At 43.2% G+C, this 20500-nt stretch overlaps 1 protein-coding gene across 1 annotated transcript in view; it reads right to left on the bottom strand.

Moving 5' to 3' along the window:
* The window catches only part of LOC124795987 (A disintegrin and metalloproteinase with thrombospondin motifs adt-2-like), a 178400-nt gene that overhangs the window by 41562 nt on the left and 116338 nt on the right, over positions 1-20500 (bottom strand). Inside the window, exon 10 of the mRNA XM_047260067.1 lies at positions 1632-1791. Within this exon, the coding sequence (XP_047116023.1) occupies positions 1632-1791 (160 nt within the window). The remainder of the gene's footprint in view (positions 1-1631; positions 1792-20500) is intronic.

Consider the following 20500-nt stretch of genomic DNA (forward strand, 5'->3'; position numbering starts at 1 on the left):
CATGTAAACAAATAAGTATTAATAAAAAGTGAACTGTTGTCTTGTTTTATCGTGTGTCGTCGTCGTGTCCGTAGGAGGATACAGAATGACTTGGACACAGTTTCTATTTGGTGTAAGAAACGACAACTTGCGCCAAATGTAGAAAAATGTAAGTTAAGAGGGGTAGGACGTCAAACGGGCCGACTTGGTGAAGGAGAGGCACCACAGGACATTTTAATTTGCACTGTCTATACTTTTACAAATAAATTCATAAAACTTTGTCAGCATGACCAGGAAGGATTCAGGATTCACACGCATAGCAGTGGAAGTTCAAAAACACGAAAAAATAATATTTTTTAAATGTGAAATTTCATGATTTTTTCACTTACTGTTGGCTGCATTTGTTGCTATAGGTAAACTTTTCTTCATAAGTAAGAGAGATTCTTCGATGAATTTTGCACAGCTTAGAAACCATACTCTCTAGAATTTATTTAATCTATGGAAAAATGAATGGTCTGTTACGTTTTAAACTTTGTGTTTAGAGAAAACTCGAGTTTTATAGTTAATTATAGCAATTTTTACCACAGTTTTTAACAGATTTGAGAAATTCCAGAGTTTCATACACCTGTAAGTATGGTTTGTATGTTGTGCAAAATTCATCGAAGAATCTCTCTTACTTATGAAGGAAAGTGTACCTACAGCATCAAATGCAGCCAATAACAAGTGAAAAAATGATGAAATTTTACATGTAAAGAAAATTTGTTTTGTTATGTTTTTGAACTTCCTCTGCTATGAGTGTGAATCCTGAATCTTTCCTGGTGATGCTAGCAAAGTTTTATGAATTTATTTGTAAAAGTATAGACAGTGTAAATTAAAATGTCCTGTGGTGCCTCTCCTGCTCCAAGCCGGCCCGTTTCACGTCCTACCCCCTTTAACGTGGATACGTGGATGACTGGGAAAAACAATCGTCTAATGTTAGAACACAGTATTAGTGATGTGCTGCTTGACGCAGTCACGTAACGTTACAATGTGACGAGAAATGAAACGAGCACGTAAGGTCGGTAATAGAGAAATTGAATAGTCGACGTCGGTTTATTGGGAGAATTATAGGATAGTGTAGGTAGCCCATAAAGGTGACCGTGTATAAAACACTAAAACTGATCAGATAAAGAATGAGGAGGTTTCCGGCAGAATCGACAGAAAAGGGAATATATAGAAACCATTGATAGTAACTAGGAACGGCGTGATGGGACATGTGTTAACCATCGGGGTATAAGTTCCATGGTGCTTGAGGGAGCCGTAAAGGGTAAAAACTGTAAAGGAGTAGAGAAAGATAGGGAGTGGAAGATACTCAACGGATAGGAACGGTGCAAGTGCTGCTCTGAGATGAAATGGATAACAGCACGGTCGGATACATCTAAACATATGGACACAGACGCGCACACACACACACACACGCACACACACACACACACACACACACACACACACACACACACACACACACACACAGAAACGCGCGCGCGCGCGCGCGCACGCACGCACGCACGCACGCATGCATACACACACACGCATCTATACTTTGATTGATTAATACGATTTCGGCTTGGGAGACGATGAGTGAGTTAGAGAGAGAGCCAGGGCGACCTTACCTCCTGGTTCTGCTGGGCGTGTGTGACTGCGTCTGGGTCCCTGAGCAGTACCTCGCACTGGCGCTTGGCTCCCCACAGTGTGCCCGGCAGGTCGTCGAAGCGCGCGTGGTCGCGCTCCTTGGGCGTCGGACCTGGCGCGTCCAACAGGCACTTGGCACTCCTGTCAACACGCCGGTCACAGCTGTTTACACCCGACCGCTATCGACAGGACAGCGGCGGCAGTCACTGCTCAGGACATTGCGGTGGAAAAAGGTGAAACAAACACACACTGTCCTATTGTCTACCACGACGGTGCCTGAAGCGTCGAATTCACCTCCTACAACAGGAATGATGAAACTATGCCTTCATAATCACTGTGGAGTGTAGCGGGGTCCGCCGGCCGGAGTGGCCGAGTGGTTCTATGCGCTACAGTCTGGAACCGCGCGACCACTACGGTCGCAGTTTCGAATCCTGCCTCGGGCATGGATGTGTGTAATGTCCTTAGGTCAGTTAGGTTTAAGTAGCGACTGATGACCTCAGAAGTTAAGTCCCACAGTGCTCAGAGCCATTTGAACCATTTTTGTAGAGGGGTCCAGAAAAAATGTAGACACTCTTTGATAGTCAATATCTTTGGAAAACACCTACATCTACATCTACATGGTTACGCTGCAATTCACACTTAAGTGCCTGGCAGAGGGTTCATCGAACCATTTTCATACTACTTCTCCACCATTCCACTCTCGAATGGCGCGTGGGAAAAAGGTACACCTCAATCTTTTCGTTCGAGCCCTGATTTCTCTTATTTTATTACGATGATCATTTCTCCCTACTTAGGTGGGTGTCAACAAAATATTTTCGCATTCGGAAGAGAAAGTTGGTGATTGAAATTTCGTAAATAGATCTCGAAGCAAAGAAAACCACCTTTGTTTCAGTGACTGTCGCCCCATCTCGCGTATCATATCTGTGACACTATCACACCTATTGCGCGATAACACGAAACGAACTGCCCTTCTTTGCACTTTTTCGGTGTCCTCCGTCAATCCTACCTGGTAAGGAAATTAGAATTATATTAATACCTTCAGCTGCTGACGGGCGTTGATATAGATCAACGGGGTCAGGCGAAAATTTGTGCCCCGATTGGGACTCGAACCCGGGATCTCCTGCTTACGTGGCAGACACTCTATCCACCCGAGCCACCGAGGGCATAGAGGACAGCGCGACTGCAGGGACTATCTCGCGCACGCCTCCCGGGACACCCACATTCTCACCTTGTATGTCCACACACTACATTCGTAGTGTCCCACCCCAACACACTCATTACTCGTGGAAGACCAAGTCCCGTAAGAGTTCGGACAATATGTGTGCATCCGCACAGAAGAAGAAATTCATGCCGGTATTGCCAGAACTATATACTTATATGGATACGGTTCTGTTCTTTCGGACATGTCACTCACGTTAACAGCTGTTCTGGTTTCGAATGAGGATTGGTTTGGCCGACCAAAAACATCACCAAATCCAGCAATATTTTACTAGGTCACCTCAGAAATCTGTGCACCTGAAAGCGGGCTAAGCCGATCAAACGTACGACGTATTCTGAAGGCTGCAAAGTGGAAAGTGTACACTCCAAGATCGTTGCACGCTATGAACAAGGACGACCCGGATCAAGGGATTGAGTACTGTATGTGGTTTGAAGGTATGCTTCCCGAGAATGAACGATTTGCAGGTATGGTGATGTGGTCTGACGATGCGCACTTAAGAGTGAACTATACCGTAAACCCCTCCCACCGGAGGTTCGATTCTTCCCTCGGGCATCGGTATGTGTCTTGTTCTTAGCATAAGTTACTTTAAGTAGTGTGTAAGTCTAGGGACCGATGACCTCAGCAGTTTGGTCCTATGGGAATTCACACACATTGGAACATTTTGGTACCGTAAACAGCTAAAGCTGCGTTTACTGGGCTCCTAAAAATCCTCTTATTCATGTGGATAATCATATTAATTCACTAGGTGTTAATGTGTGGTGTGGTCTGTCATAACGCAGTTTGATTGGCCCGTTTTTCTTTGAAGGTACCGTAACTGGTGAGATGTATCTTCATACGCTGCGAACATCGATTTTACCTGCCATCCGAGAGGTGTTTGGACATGAAAGATTCTACTTACAACAAGGTGGTGCACCTCCTCACCACCACAGACATGTCAGAGCCTATTTGGATCAAAATCTACCTGCACGATGGGTAGGTCGACCTTTTGCTCTAATACAGCAGTCAGCCTAGTTTGAGTTTTGAGCAATTTCGGACGATCGTTTAGGTACATTTTGGTTTGGTTCACATCTTCCGCCTCAGAAACTACGATACACAAACAGATAAAATACTGTAAGGCGCATAACAAAGTTCACACGAGTCACCAACAAACGGCGCACACGATCTGTGCGCTTTGTACATGGTCACAGCGTGTCTGAGATTACCTCACACTCAAGATGAATCATACCTATAGGTGCTTGCTTCTTTCTCGATAAGTGGCTATGTGTTTCTAAAATCACTGTAAAAATGAAAGGGCTGGTATAGTGGGTCATACTAAGCAACTTTCACATAAGAACGGAAGCCCGCATCTCTTACCGTTCGGCGCCACCGGGAGGTAGACATACAACCCAACATCCGAGTCGAAATGGTGTCGGATATTCCAGGAGGGACATCGCCGCGGAGTTGCTTCCGGCATTTGCTGCGACACGAACTCGATGCGTTTTGCAGTGCAAATGTCTGTTTGATACGATGTCGCACAGAGGACGGGACCTGCGCGCAATGCAGAGTGTGGATCGCCCTTGGTCAGCGTGTCAACAAACGGCGATACTCTAGTGTTCAGTACTGTATGGAGCCTTACGGGAAACGGAGCGATTTTATTGTAAGGAAATGGTAGGTATGCACTGTGCTTACGAGACGGCTGTGCTTACGGGGCGGCACAATGGTTGTACGTTCAGTAGTTTCCGAATCATCGGGTGCCAGATTCATACATGGTCACCGCCATCCACAGGTGCACTTGAGGTGAGTTATCCACTCACAAGGAACCGTAGTGGGGCATGAACATTTAAGGCCTACACCGAAACCTGATTCATTCCTTTTGTGCGAAAGGCCGAACGGACGCGGTCGTCAATACAGAGCGCGTAGTTCGAAGAGGAGACGTTATCACTGCTCCAAAACACGCCCTCAACAAGCTCGCAAGAAGTGGATGTAAGCCATTCCACAGTCTGGTGTGTTTGGAAGGAAGATGATTTGTATTCTTAGCGCCTCCAAGAAGTACAAGCCCTTAACACAGAAGATTTTCCGCATCGCATTGACTTCTGCTATTGGTTTTTGAAATTGTGTACCATTCAACCTGAATTCCCACACTTCCTAGTTTTTATCGCTGAAGCATCCTCTTTACAAGGGAAGTTGTTTTCAACAGCTACGATCAACACATGTGGGTACGCGAAAGTCCGGACATTTTCTCTGTTCACCGAGACCACTCCGCCGTCAACGTTCGGGCTGGTTTGGTAGGTGACAGTCTGACTGGTCCATACATGCTCGCCCCGATGACAGAACGCAAACAGGTAGTTCGCGTTTTTGAACCTTGTCTTGAACAAAAGGCATACAGATCATCATAACCTCTTCTAGATGGTTAATATTAGGTTTAATAACTTCTGGAAACTAGTTCCTGCGTTTCACCTAACTGTCTGCTCCGGTAAAACATCAGTACGAAAAACTATCTGTGACAGAGTAGAACATGATGAGAGTGAGGATGAAATCCGAGGAAATATAGGGTTTCCATAATTAAAGAATGACTGCTCAGGCCGGCCGGGGAGGCCGAGCGGTTCTAGGCGCTTCAGTCTGGAATCGCGCGACCACTACGGTCGCAGGTTCCAATCCTGCCTCGGGCATGGATGTGTGTGATGTCCTTGGGTTAGTTAGGTTTAAGTAGTTCTAAGTTCTATGGGACTGATGACCTCAGAAGTTAAGTCCCATAGTGCTCAGAGCCATTTGAACCATTTGACTGCTCAGAAGACTGCTCAGAATGACGTCAAATTTGAACAGCATATTACTGACGCAGGGGGAAACGTCATAGAAAAAAAATAACAATCATTTGATCACCAGCTAGCGCTGTTTGCATCAGAATATGCGTACCAATGGACACGTGACACACAGCTGTTCCTCGGTTTGCGTCCGAGACGTCCAGCATGAACGTCTCCATGAAGGATCTCGCGCTGCTGGTGAAGCCCTTTTACAAGAACATGGAGTGTGCGCCATTAGCCCTGTAGAAGTTCCGTACACTCAGAGGCATGAAAAAAGACATTGGTCCGACGTCAGTTAAAGGTATGCAAAAAATGACTACAAAATTCGCAAAGACAGGTTCTTTTGAAGTGCAGTGTTGCAGAGGGAGGAAAGCAGTTTATCAGACGTCTGTCGATGATGTGTCCATAGCAATTCATCCTTTTTGTACTTTGTGTACACGATACTACCGCTATCTGTATACACTGATGAGCCAAAACATTATGATCACCTGCTTAATACACGTTTTGTCCTTCTTTGGAATGAAATACATAGCAGATTCTGTGTATCAGACACCCGACAGCTTATTGGTAGGTTTGTGGAGGTATGTGGCGTTAGATGCCTAAGCATAGGTCATGTAATTCTCGTAAATAACGGGCCGCTGATTTACGTATGCCGTGATGGCGCCCGATAGCGAAAATGGCTCTGAGCACTATGGGACTCAACTGCTGAGGTCATTAGTCCCCTAGAACTTAGAACTAGTTAAACCTAACTAACCTAAGGACATCACAGACATCCATGCCCGAGGCAGGATTCGAACCTGCGACCGTAGCGGTCTTGCGGTTCCAGACTGCAGCGCCTTTAACCGCACGGCCACTTCGGCCGGCTGCCCGATAGCGACCAAGATGGGTCCCATAGGATTTACATTAGGTGATCTTGGTCGCCGACACCTCAACGCGAGTTAATCATAATGTCACTCAAACACTGCAGCACGGTTCTGGCTCCGAGATACGGACAAGCTTCCGAACCCCAAGGACATCAAGCACGAAGGGATGCAGGTGGATAGCAGTTGTCAGCGTGTCCTCGATTACTACCACAGGTACCATACAAACTCAGGAGAATGTCTCCAACACCATAATACTGCTCCTACCAGCCTGCGTCCGTGGGGCGGTGCACGTTTCAAAAAAATGGTTCAAATGGCTCTGAGCACTATGGGACTTAACATCTATGGTCATCAGTCCCCTAGAACTTAGAACTACTTAAACCTAACTAACCTAAGGACATCACACAACACCCAGTCATCACGAGGCAGAGAAAATCTCTGACCCCACAGGGAATCGAACCCGGGAAGCGAGAACGCTAGCTGCACGTTTCGAGCCGCCGTTCATCTCGATGACGGCGTTTATGGAGACGACCAGCGATCTAGTGCAGCGAAAATGTGATTCGCCCGAAAAGCCGAAAGGTTTCCACTGATTAACTGTCGAATCCCGATGGTCCTGTGTCCATTGCAATCGTAACTGGCGATGTCGTTCGGTCAACATGTGAACACGTAAGGTTTGATCTCCGTGATCAACAATTAACGATGAACGGTGTGCTACGAAACACCTGTGCGTGCACCAGCATTGTGCTGTTTTGGCTGAGATGCCACAGATTACTGTCGATGCTACTTTACAGAGCATACAAGCCTCAGAACACCAATTTCCGTGAAGAGTCTCGGGCGTTTAACTTTTAGCGCCTAATGGTGGTTTCACTGTCCTTGTACCTCTTTCGGTAGATGCTCACGACAGTAGAACGTGAACATTCGCCGTTTTGGAGATACTGCTTCACAGACTCTGCGTAATAATAAGCCGCCCTTTGTCAAAGTGAATTATCTCAATGGATTTCCACATTTGCAGCTCATATATTGGCTAGAGTGATCCCCTGTCCGTGTCCGCTCCGATCACACACTTTTTCTGCCTTGTCACGCCACCAGCTTGCAACCAACGCCGAGGTGGACAGTGGTCACAATGTTTTGGCTCCTCAGTGTATGTGCATACTGCTATCCTATGAGTTTTGTCATGTGAGCGACGGCCCACCCGCCTCCAACTGGTGGGCGTGCTGTTGCGCTTGGCACGCTGCCACGTCCAGGGTCCAGACCTTGGGGCCCAGTTCCCGTAGTTAGCCGCCTCCGACCGGCGAGGCGTGGGCGGGGTCGACGACACCGCGGAACATCTGCCGCTCGAGAACTTGCGGCTTTATCACCCACTCGCCCTCCTACAACTTAGGTGCCGCTACATTAGCAAGTATTCTCGCAAGCTACCATCATTATTGTCGTCATCATCATCATCGTCGTCAATACTCAGTCATCATCTAAGTCAGATACAGATCTGTCAAGAGACACGTAACAGCTGGATTTTGCTGCCGAATATGTCTATTTCTTCCTGTTTCCTTCAGTTGATTGCAAAATATTGTTCCGCTCCGGTATCTTAGTATAAAATACAGAGAGCGAAAGGTTATTTACAACTTGCAGAGAAGGCAAGCTGCAGTTATAAGATCTGATGAACATGAAAGGGAAGCCGTGGTTGAGGAGAGTGTGAGGCAGGGATGTAGCCTTTCCCCGACATTTTTCAATCTGTTCATTCTGAAAGCAGTTCAGGAAACCAAAAGCAATTTGGAGATATGATTAAAGTTCAGCAAAACGTAATAATAATTTGGAGGTTTGCCACAGACACTGTCATTCTGTCATAGATGGTAAAAGACTTGCAAGAGCAGTTGAATGAAATTTATAGTGTCACGAAAAGACTTTATAAGATGAAAGTCAACAGAAGTATAAGAAGGGTAATGGAATGTAACCGACTCAAATAAGCTGATGCTGAATGACTTAGATTAGGAAACAAGACATTGTAAGTAGCAGATCAGTTTAGCTATTCGGACAGAAAGATAACTGATGATGGCCAAAGTAGAGAAGATGTAAAATGCAGGCTGGCAATAGGAAGAAAAAGAGGAAGTTTTTTAAAGCGTAATACAAATTTAAGTCTTAGGAAGTCTTTCCTGAAGGTTTTTGTTTGGAATGCAGCCTTGTACAGTAGTAAAACATAGACGATAAAAAAAAAACAGAATAGAGACTTTTGAAATTTTGTACTGCAGAAGAATGCTGAAGACCGAGTAACTAATGAGGGCATACTAATTGTAACTGGAGAAAGAAATTTATGGCTCAACTTGTCTAAAAGAAGGGATCAGTTGATTAGACATGGAGGAGTTATAAAGAAATCGTCAAGACCTAGGAATGGAGGTTCAAATGGATGCAGACTGCTGCAGTTATTCGGAGATTGAGAATAGAGTACCGTAGAGAGCTGTGTCAAACCAGTCTTCTGACTGAATATCACAACAGCGTAGTTCTACACAATGAATCCAAAATTATGAAGTTTCAGGGGCGATAAAATACTGTTCTTGTGGTCTTCAATCAGAAGCCCTCCACGTCACTATATCTTGTATGAGCATCCTCATCTTTGCACCCCTACAGATAACTATATCTATTTGAACCCGCTCACTGCAGTCAACGTCAGGTCTCCCTCTACACTGCTTATTCCACGCATTTCCCTTCGTTATTAAATTTACGTTTCCTGTTCCCTTCACTCCAGCTCACAAAGTTACCCATTCCTCTTCTATTGTAATCCCTCTCCCTATTTCAATAAGTCATTCCTTGATGTTCCCTTTAACTCTCAACGACGTCTGATACTTTCAATTTATCTGCATTACATTTACTTAATTTTCTATCTTTCTGTAGTTTCTTCAGTTTTAATCTCTAGTTCATAACTAGTAAATTTTGATCAAAGTCTCCATCGCGACCTGGAAATTTTTGCAGTTTTTAATCTAGCTTAAAATTATTTTTCTGAAGCCTTCCCTTGTCTGCAACTCTCTTCCACTTATACAGCCTTCTGCAGTGATTCTTAGACTAAATATTAGCGGTGATTAAATTATGCTCTGTGCAAAATTGAACAGGCAGCTTACCCTTACATTTATTTTCCCCAGTTCATGTTCTGCTACTGTTTTTCCTTCTTTTCATTTTCGTACAACCAGTCAGGTCCTCATCGCATTTAAATTTGACTCGCTTAATTATAAGAACCATTTTTTTTATCCCATCATACGTTCTTTCAATTCTTTAGTATCTGCGGTGCTGGTCGGCGTGTAAATTTGCACTAGTGCGGTAGATGTTGCCTCCGTATCTGTCTTGCCCACGATTGTGTATTTATAATAATTTAACCAAATTCCTTTTCTCGTATTCATTATTACACGTACCCCTGCCTTACCCCTATTTCATTTCGTATTTATAGCCCTTTTCTCTGCTGGCGAGAGGTTTTCTTCTTCCTGTCACTACGTTTCACTAATTCCCACTACACCCTACTTCAAACTGTCATTTTTCTTTTTGAAGGCTATAATCTACGTACTCTAATAAAGGATCTAAGAGTCCACACTCTGACCAGTAGAAAGTTAGTCTTGTTCTTTCCGAAGACGACATCGTTATGAGTAGTCCCCAACCGGACATCTGAATGTGAGACTATTTCTCCTCCGGAATATATTACGCAAGAGGGTGCCATCATCATTAATTCACATTTTAAATCTGCGTACCCTGTGAAAAAAATAAGAACTTTCAGCTGATCGCATTACTAGCAGTACTAAGCTAAAGTTAAAGAGACCAAATTAGTCGGTCATCCACACTGTTGCTCCTGCATATGTTGAAAAGACTTCTGCCCATCTTCCGGAACTGCATGTTAATCTGACCTCTCCACAGATGCCACTCTGTTATGGTTGCGCCCAAGGTAAGACAATCTGTATCGCTGAGGCTCGCAAGCCAGCCCACCTCGGTAAGATATATGGTTCTCGGACGGTGCCGAACATTGTCCAATAGCAAATCTTGTGCTTCATCACCATAAAACTGTATCAGGTGTAAAAACACAGAAACCTCGTGATTTTTTTTGTTTTTTCCCTTTCTATCGAGGAAGGACCATCTCAGACATCTATTAATTCAGAAATGCGTTTACGGTTTTGAGGAATAAGATCCTTTCTTAGTGGCTGAGATGGCTGATAAGATGTAACTTGTAATTACCCTGTGATTCTATTTATTAAAATTCGTTTATTTATGTCTTACATTTTTGTACAAGCGGTATTCATTGTTGAGTACTGTAGTTAATAATGAGTAAACAGATCGATTGCTTGAAATTTGGAACTAGTTGAGCAAACATTACCATGAAGTATATGTGTCTCGTGAATAATTACTAAATTAAATTGTATAATGCGGCAGTTTCAATAGAAATACGTTTAAAAACGAACGATAACAATGAAAGGAGCATTAGGGTGTGGTTCTTCATCATTAAAGTAAATGTAGAAATTAATATGTGCAGATACATAATAATACTTAAATATTGCTAAAAGTTATTAAATTGCCACGTTCACCTTCAACGTCTTCTCATTCGCAAAGAGGTCATTTAATAGTAAGCGGTAGACGAAGACAGTAGTAAAAGGAACTTTCATAAGAAAATTTACAGTGTATAGTAACTAACAATCTGCAAAACATTTCTGATCTTCGCGTTTCCTGCATACTTCTCTTCTCCCTAGTCAATCATTCAACTCGGCAGCAGACATTCTTCGTGGTAGTATGATTTGATTACTTCATATCTTTGTTACACCATATCTGTAAATCGTCAGTTCTCTTAGTTACTCTTAGAAACATAATAGATGTTCAAGGGATTTTTGACATGTCTTTCTGTGAGACTAATCCGGCCTCGAAAATTCATCTCCCTCATATATACGAAATAACGAAGTTTTCTTCGTGTCAGAAGAGATATAGCTTAGTCTTTGCTCTGTATTGTCGACTTTTGGATTCGAATGACTCACATTTTCCCAGCAGCCTCTCCCTTAATGCCTTTCAGGAATTAGGCAGTTAATCGTAATTACTGTGGCCTCGCTTCGCAATTGCCGTACTGGTAATACACCAGCTACAAACGCCGCTATAAAATGAGGAACCGCACTTAATGTCAACTAGGGGAAAAATGGCTTATCCAGCCGTCGAACTGGAGAGTTTATCACTCAACTAACATCTCCTACTCGCTGATGAGTGCTCTGATGTGAGATTAACTTTATGGACAAAATGTTTCCGATGATGGCGTAGACTACAGTCTTACTCAGTTACTTATTTTATGGTGAGTACAAGAACTGGAAGTATATACCGTTGATAATACGTGCCTCAAGGAAGTACCACTTAACCAAAAGATTTCCATCACTCTTTCTCACTAAGTTGAGGGAGATATCGGACACTTCAGCCTGAAATATATGGAAAACAAATTAGTGAACGAAAGACATTATTACCGTTAATGTTCATTATGTTCAAATTTGCCAATAATAGCACAAAATAAGAATGAAAATATACTATGAGATTAACATCCCATCGACTTTGAGGTACTTACAGGAGAGTTATGGGAAGAAATGCGTGTTTAATCCTCAGTTTACGTGCGGGGAGTATTTCTAGTAGCAGTGTCTCATTACTGGTTCTTCCATCATTTATTTCGAGTTTTAACACATAGAGGTAGTCCAAAATCCTTTGAGCAGAAATATAATCAGCACAGAACATAATTTCAAGCTGTCAACAATGAAAATTTCTTCCATGACCAGGATCTGAACCGGGAACCTATAGGCTGGGTTTAGGTGCAACATTATCCTAGGAAATGGCAAAGTGGTTGACTCTGGACTCTCATTCCCGTAAAGGAAGCTTCAAATTCACGAAAAGCCAACTATATCTTCCCATGGTTTCCGTAAACTGATTAAAGATAGTTATTGAGAAACCGACATAGTTGATGTGCTTCCTCAAATTTATTTCCAGCTTCGTTTCTAATCACATCGACACCGACGGGGAGTTGAGTCTTAATATTGATTTTTCACTAGAGTTTAGCACCTTTTGGCTCGAGAGATGTCATGTCTCTCTCAACTCATCTCACACTCTTAAAAAAATGCCAGTAAGCACCCCTCTCATCAATTCTTTAAATAATCGAAGTCCCATGAACAAAACATTTTCAGACGTCTCATTACTTTACAAATAAGTTATCGTTCTAAATATTTCACATTACGCATTCAAAATCTTTATGGTCGAATACAAAAAATTCTTGTTTTTTTTTCACGAATCTCGATGTTTATGGCACCATATTACCTCATTTATATTGCGTACAATGATACACACTGAAGCGCCAAAGGAACTGGTATAGGCATGCGCATTCAGATACGGAGATATGTAAAGAGGCACAAAACGGCGCTACGGTCGGCAACGCCTGCCTAAAACTATCAGTGTCTGGCGCAGTTGTTAGATCGGCTACTACTGCTACAATGGCAGGTTATCAAGATTAAAGTGAGTTTGAAAGTGGTGTTATAGTCGGCGCACGAGCAATGGGACACAGCATCTCCGAGGAAGAGATGAAGTGGGGACCATTTCACAAATGTACCGTGAATATCAGGAATCCGGTAAAACATCAATTCTCTGACATCGCTGCCGCTGGAAAAATATACTGCAAAAACGCAGCCAACGACGACTGAAGAGAATCGTTCAACGTGACAGGAGTGCAACCCTTCAGCAAATTGCTGCAGATTTCAATGCTGGACCATCAACAAGTGTCAGCGTGCGAACCATTCAACGAAATATCATCGATAAGGGCCACTCGTGTACCGTTGATGACTGCACCACAGAAAGCTTTGCACCTCGGCTGGGCCCGTCAATACCGACATTGGACTGTTGGTGACTGGAAACATGTTGTCTGGTCGGCGATTCCCGTTTCAAATTGTATCGAACGGATGGAAGTGTGCGGGTATGGAGACAACCTCATGAATCCATGGACCCTCCATGTCAGCAGGGGACTGTTCAAGCTGGTGGAGGCGCTGTAATGGTGTAGAGCGTGTGAAGTTGGAGTGATATGGGACCCCTGAGACGTCTAGATACGACTCTGACAGGTGACAAGTATGTAAGCATCCTGTGTGATCACCTGCGTCCATTCATGTCCACTGTGCATCCCGACAGACTTGGGAAATTCCAACAGGACAGTGCAAGACCTCACACGTCCAGAATTTCTATAGAGTGGCTCCAGGAACGCTCTTCTGAGTGTAAGCACTTCCGCTGGCCACCAAACGCCCTAGACATGAACATTGCTAAGCATATCTGCGATACCTTACAACGCGTTGTTCAGAAGACATTTCCACTCCCTCGTACTCTTACGGATTTATGGACGACATCAGGTAAGTGTACCAGTTTCTTTCGCTCTTCAGTGTAGTTTTCCAGGTACATTCAGTGATGTATGTGGACAGTGTCTGTACAGTGTGTTGCCAATGGAGTTAATAGTAAAGAAGTAATAAATTAAAACGTAATGCCTGATGTTGAAGCTTTACAGCACGAACAGCGAAAATTTAATAAACGGTAAACTTTTTTGTTTCATAATTTTGCGGGGATGTCAACGAGAAACAGTTTAGAAATTGTTTGAAATAATGTGTGAAGTTTTTTGGAAGTCGCGAAGTGCTGCCATTCTCTACTACCGGTTTAATATAGTTCGAGTAATTTGTGCATCGTAAGTAATGCTGCCTCTAGGCATATAGACAGTTTCTAGGTTTAATAGTTGACTTATTGTCTTAAATCTTTAATGTAAGGTTATACATCCTAAGGAGTAGATTACGATAGCATTTAAATTTTTAAATTTGCTTAATTATCATGAGAAATAATGAAATTTTGTTGCCCCTGGTAGCCGTTAGATGGGCAACCTGCAAATAGCACTAGATCACCGGGTAACCACTTTAGCCATTTAGTAATATACTAGGATTTTTTTCCGACCTCCAATCAGCCTAAAATGGAAAGCACAGTGAAAATTAAAAATGTTTTATTTGCAGTATATAGTTACATCTTCCAACTACTTCTCTCCATAGTCGCTTAGACATTTTTCATAGTGTGGCCCCAGCTTTTCATTACCCTCATCACAGAAGACAGTCGCCCATGAGTTCAACCAATTCCCTACTCTGGTCTGCAGCTCGTTGTCTATGCCTCAACGACGGTCTCGTAGCCAATGGTTCATGTGAACGGGGGGATGAAAATCAGAGGGAGACATTTCCGCACCGAACGGTGGGTGAGCAAAGACTTTCCATTGAAATCGCTGCAGGAGCGTCTGCATTGCAGTTGCAGTATGCCACCGAGAATTGCCATGGAGGAGACAACGAGTGAGAGTTACGTTATTCGGGCTGCATGAAATCAGGCGAAATCCCTCTGCAGGACTTCACACTTGGCTGGAGACACTATTTTCTAGGTATCTTTATGCGCTCAGTGTGCGTCAGAATTGAAAATTGCAATGTGAGGAGCTAGACAGGCTTACAAGAGACACTGCAAAATGCACCTGTGCAAAGCTTCAACGGATTTTCACTGTGGTTTTTATTTAGCAACCGATGGGAAGCTGGAAAAAAAAATAACCCTCGTATGTTAGGTATTAGGTAGATCGCGGTGACCCCTTAAAGCTACTGGCTTTGTGCAAATAATGCGGTTTCATGTTTTGAAAGTTTAATTATTGTTTCATCATTACAAATTAGATCTGATTGACATCCACCGTTTATCATCCAGTGCTTGTTAAAGGTCTCTTCCAGGCGTTCCCATTACAATTACATAGTCTCGTAGCCGAGTTCGTCCTAATACTTTCTTTATGTCGTGAATCATCCGTTAGGACGTTCCCGGTCTTTTCTTATCCCAAGGAAACAATGCAGAATTCGCTTAGTCTATGTGCCATAATTTACTAACGCTAAGTGCTCACTTAGTTCCACTTCAGTTTCACAACAGTCGCTAACTTACGGCTGCTCAGCTCCGCTCGAGTGAGAGGTAGCTGATTCGGATCCTGGTGGGGAAACACATTTTCTTCGTTACTACACTGACCGGCTCGAAAAATGCAACACATAATAAATAATGTGCAAGAATATAGTCAATCAAAGTGTAGCAGTTTATCCCTTTTTTTTAGACGGGGTATGTTATTGGCGTTGATTTTCCAGAAAACAATGAAGCGGCGATTGTTTATAGCACTAACTTTAATTGTTTTTCTCCCGTACAACATGAAACACACATCATTGAACGTGAGACAATAATTTGTTTCCTCGCTAGTACAATCTAATGTAGTATCTTGTATTGCTCCTCTTTCCATCACGTTACGTGTGTCTGTAGAAACTTTGTGACTATCATAATCAGCGTCCTGGAGTAAACACGCCGTGAAGCCACGAAATGCTACACCTTCCACGATTTCAAGGTACAAGGAAACTGGAGGGTGCGCAAGAAACCAGGATCAGGTGCTAGAAGAGCAATATTCGAAAGAGGTTGCCAGTTCTCCCAACTACAAATACTTCACAACGGCATCAACACTGCCGTTGAAGTACGAAAAGGCAATCAAGATTTACAGGTCAATATTAGAGAGAGAATCGTCCGAAGAAGACTGGGAGAAGTCAATCTTCAGTCCAGAATACCTGCAAGTTGCTCAGAACATGCCAGAGAGAATCTCAGCTCGACTACGTTTCGGAAGGAAATATCCCGGCAGGAGAGTACAATAATGGGAGCAAGTGATGTTCACCGATGAGTTGCGATTTGATCTGAGATCACCTGACGGTATACGGCGGGTATGGGGCAAGATTGCTCAAGAGAAGACGATTGCTCAAGAGGACAATGCGGCATTAATCTGGAGCATACCCAAAGACTGGATGCCGTGACTGGCGCAAGAGGAAATAAGATTCACTTTTGAAAATGTGAAGAGAGGTCTGTGAAATGAATAGTGAAGAGCAGAAAGCCAAAAGAGAGATGCATTGCCATTCGTAAGCTTTCTCAAAGTTTTCTTGAAGTGTTAATCCATTCGTGTTACTTCCGCATTTTTTTATTTATAATCGCCTTTCTTCATTGTTTGACACCTAGGTGGGATCGTACCACGTTATTTTACCATAAAATAGTAGATTAGTGTCATAAAAGTCGCTAGGATTTAAAATTAAAAATTTAAAATATATATTTTTAAGACACTGAAGTGTTGCGTTTCTCTTGCGGTAAGAAGAGGAGAGGTGATGGTGCACAGATACTGGTAACCAAAATTCGTGCATATTCTCGGAACAATTCAAATCTTCTCAGTAGCTTCTCGTGAACTAAGCACAGAGGACATGTGACATTGTCGATGGTAATACTTTCTTTGGATGGGGACGTGAAGCTCGGAGGTTTCCTTGTATGCTTAAAAGGCGGTCGAAAGAAAGCAACACCACATCACCTTCTCTAGCACAGTTTCGATCAACAATTGAGAAATCCTGGGTCTGCCCCAAAAACTCATTTTCAGAATCTGGGACAGAATTAGTTTTATACAGGGTACAACATAATTAATAGCTGAAACTGACTGATATAGGTGAAAGTATACGATAACAGAAAAAAACATTCCCGTAGTAAACATGGGTCCGCATACGAGCTGTTTGCAAAATAAAGAGTCGAATGTGAGGTTACAGACCACGACTGACTTCTGTATCAAATATTGCCTTAGTTAGCACAAACGTGATTTGAAATTAAACTTTGCGATTAGGTCACCGTGTAAATGGGATAAAATTTCGCCCGTGGTCTACGTTAGCAAGAAATACAATACTACTTCAGCACGTTACGCGTTACAATTTACTGTAAACTAGTATCTGTATAGATCGTGTTTTACAAGTCTTCGTTCCATTTGAAACCAATACTGCAGTCGTATCTGGGATGAATTACGAAATTTTTCAAGCGCCCTAGGATCATATCGTAAGTATTGACAAGATTGTACATCTCGACACTCCATTTCTTCAACTGTATCAACGGGAATGCTGTATACTTCACTATTTGGACGGTCCCGCACAGAAGAATTCAGATAATTGAAGTGAGGTGATCTCGAAGGCCAAGGGACAAGCCCTGCTGGACCTATCCATCTTGATGCGTTAGATGTTGTCTTACGTCAGCAGCGAAATATACAGGTTAGGGATGGTAGTTATCGCTGAAACACCGGTTTTAGATTACACCAGTTCTTTTCGTCTCCAGATTTACCTGACTGTTAAAACCGCTCAAAATAACCCATATGTGAAATAACCCATTTTCGGTTTTTAAATGTTATTACTTCCAGTAACAAAAGTAAGCTTGGGACAAAGACTTTAAATTCTAGCGGAGTGAAGGAGTAGGAGATCCCGAACGATACTGGGTTAAGCCTGGGACAGATATCGGTTTTATTGTCTCCCGCAAAAATTGCGAAAATGAAGGAGATGGGCGTGGCGGCAGCGGCAGCGACAGCGAAAGGTCGTAGGCTGACGACTTCCCTGCATCACCTCTTTTGCTTGATGCCAATTTTTCACCCTGAAGCAAGCACAAAATTAAGGGTTCAGTTATTATCCCAAGTTTATATAATAGATATATCAACCAAGTTTACCTTCCCATCCAAGGAACATTGTGGATGATATCGCCTTATATGACGTTACTAATTTGTTGTGCCTCCTCTCGTTTTCAGTCTTTTAAGGCAAATGTAGCACTGTACTTCATCGCTACCAGAGTTCACAAAATACTTCCAAACTAGAGATGGTACCATTCTCCATCCAAGGACGGCAGCGAAAACTACCAAATGGGTGCAAAGCTTCCACACTGCACGTACACACTTACAACAAAACTTTTAAAATGAGGTATAGAGAACACCAGCCCTTCAAAATTTACAGAACACCTTCGGCAAGGAAACCACCACCCTATGACAACTGAAAAGGACGTGAAAATAGTCAGATTCAGTAACAAGAAACATCTCCTTACCTTACAAGAGAACATCCAAATCCAATATGCAGAAATAGGGAATAAATACATAATAAAAGACCAAACATAAGCAACCAAGCATTATTTATGCTGATACAATACATTGCAGCTAAAGAACAATCCCCTAGATACCAAAAAATAATATCACAAACTAGGCGTCATTCCCACCTTAGATCGCCTGTCACACTATCATAGAAAAGCAATAATTTACATACACAGAAGTTGGGATGTGTTAGCTCCACACACACACACACACACACACACACACACTCGTCGAAAAAAATAAACACACACACACACACACACACACAGAGAGAGAGAGAGAGAGAGAGAGAGAGAGAGCTAAAGCCTACCACATTCCCGTACCGTTCATGATCCCAGAAAACTGAGTTGTAAGAGAAAAATCAGATTCTCACAGTGACTACTGGAGATACTTTAAAAGAAAGCGAACCGCGTTTGGTCTTCAATAGGTTCAAATGGCTCTGAGCACATCTGATATCAATCCCTTAGAACTTAGCACTACTTAAACCTGCCCGATGCAGGATTCGAGCCTGCGACCGTAGCGGTCGCGCGGTTCCAGACTGGAGCGCCTAGAACCGCTCGGCCACAGCGGCCGGCATTTGGTCTTCATAAGACTTTGCCGGCCGAAGTGGCCGAGCGGTTCTAGACGCTACAGTCTGGAACCGCGCGACCACTACGGTCGCAGGTTCGAATCCTGCCTCGGGCATGGATGTTTGTGATGTCCTTAGGTTAGTTAGGTTTAAGTAGTTCTAAGTTCTAGGGGACTGATGACCTGAGAAGTTAAGTCCCATAGTGCTCAGAGCCATTTGAACCATTTGAATCATAAGACTTTCATTACAGTTGAAAAAGACTGTATTTAACATGTATAACTTGTTAATTGAAAAGTTTACGATTGAAATATATTTCCTCTAACTACGACAATGCTTGTTAATGAAGCCGGTGGCGGCTCATAACCACATATTGACCACTATTTCACGAAGTGCTCCTTTACTGGCGCTGTCGAATACTTTCACCCACGTCAATAAGTATTGCTATTAATTTTGATATCCAGTATATATTTCATGGGATCTCTTAGACTAAGAAACCAAAGCTGACATCAGAATGATAAATGCATTGGTGTTACGCGAAATTTCAAAGCTGAAATATGATTGCTAGTCGCTGGCTGTTAGTTACGACTTCTTCCGACGAACGGCGCTGGTGCTGTATTGGACTTCCGGCGGCGCCCGAAGTGCCTCACAGCATGCATATTGGAGTTAACAGCGTCCACAGTGAATGAGTCAGCCGGCATACCCGAATAAAGGTAATCTACGGCCGTGAGTCAGACGGAATAACGCCGAGGACACGTTCCTAGGCGGCTGCCGCTGTGTGGACACAATGATAACGCGCCGTGCACGTTTGGAGGAAGAGACGCCAGGAAGCTGTGACCCGTGACAGCTGCCTGCACTGTTCAGACTGCCAGGCAGACGTGCGAAGGAGAGTATGATATGCCTTCGAATTCACTTTCAGGCAAGATTCTGCATTCAGTAAGACAGAGCCTTATTTTGAATTATTTGTAATGTATTTCTCAGCCTCGTGTCATACAGACATTATTACGTTTCGGATCCTTAGCAAATCATCATCAGACGATCTGCTTAAAAAGAATTAGAAAGGGAGAAAGTAAAATACTAGGAAATTAGATACCACATCAAACTAACTTCGGTATGCAAGATCATGCAATGGAGGATGAAGCAGCGGGCGAGCTGGGGGCGGGGAGGAGGGGAGGAGCGTGCAAGCAGAGAGCAAGCCCTGTGTCCTAACACAGTGCAGCCAACATACCTGAGCTCTGACTTCGTATAAAGCGTAGTAAGGCGCTCATTTATTCAGCATTTTCATCTCCTCAAGTATATTCAGCCTTTTGTGAATTGCTACGCTTATTTACTTTTTAGAGAATTTATTCTAACCATTTTCAGCCTATCGATACAACCTATTTAGGAAACTCAAACTTCCTGGCAGATTAAAACTGTGTGCCAGACCGAAACTCGAACTCGGGACCTTTGCCTTTCGCG

The sequence above is a fragment of the Schistocerca piceifrons genome, chromosome 4 (assembly GCF_021461385.2).
Source record: "Schistocerca piceifrons isolate TAMUIC-IGC-003096 chromosome 4, iqSchPice1.1, whole genome shotgun sequence".
Classification (NCBI taxonomy): domain Eukaryota; kingdom Metazoa; phylum Arthropoda; class Insecta; order Orthoptera; family Acrididae; genus Schistocerca; species Schistocerca piceifrons.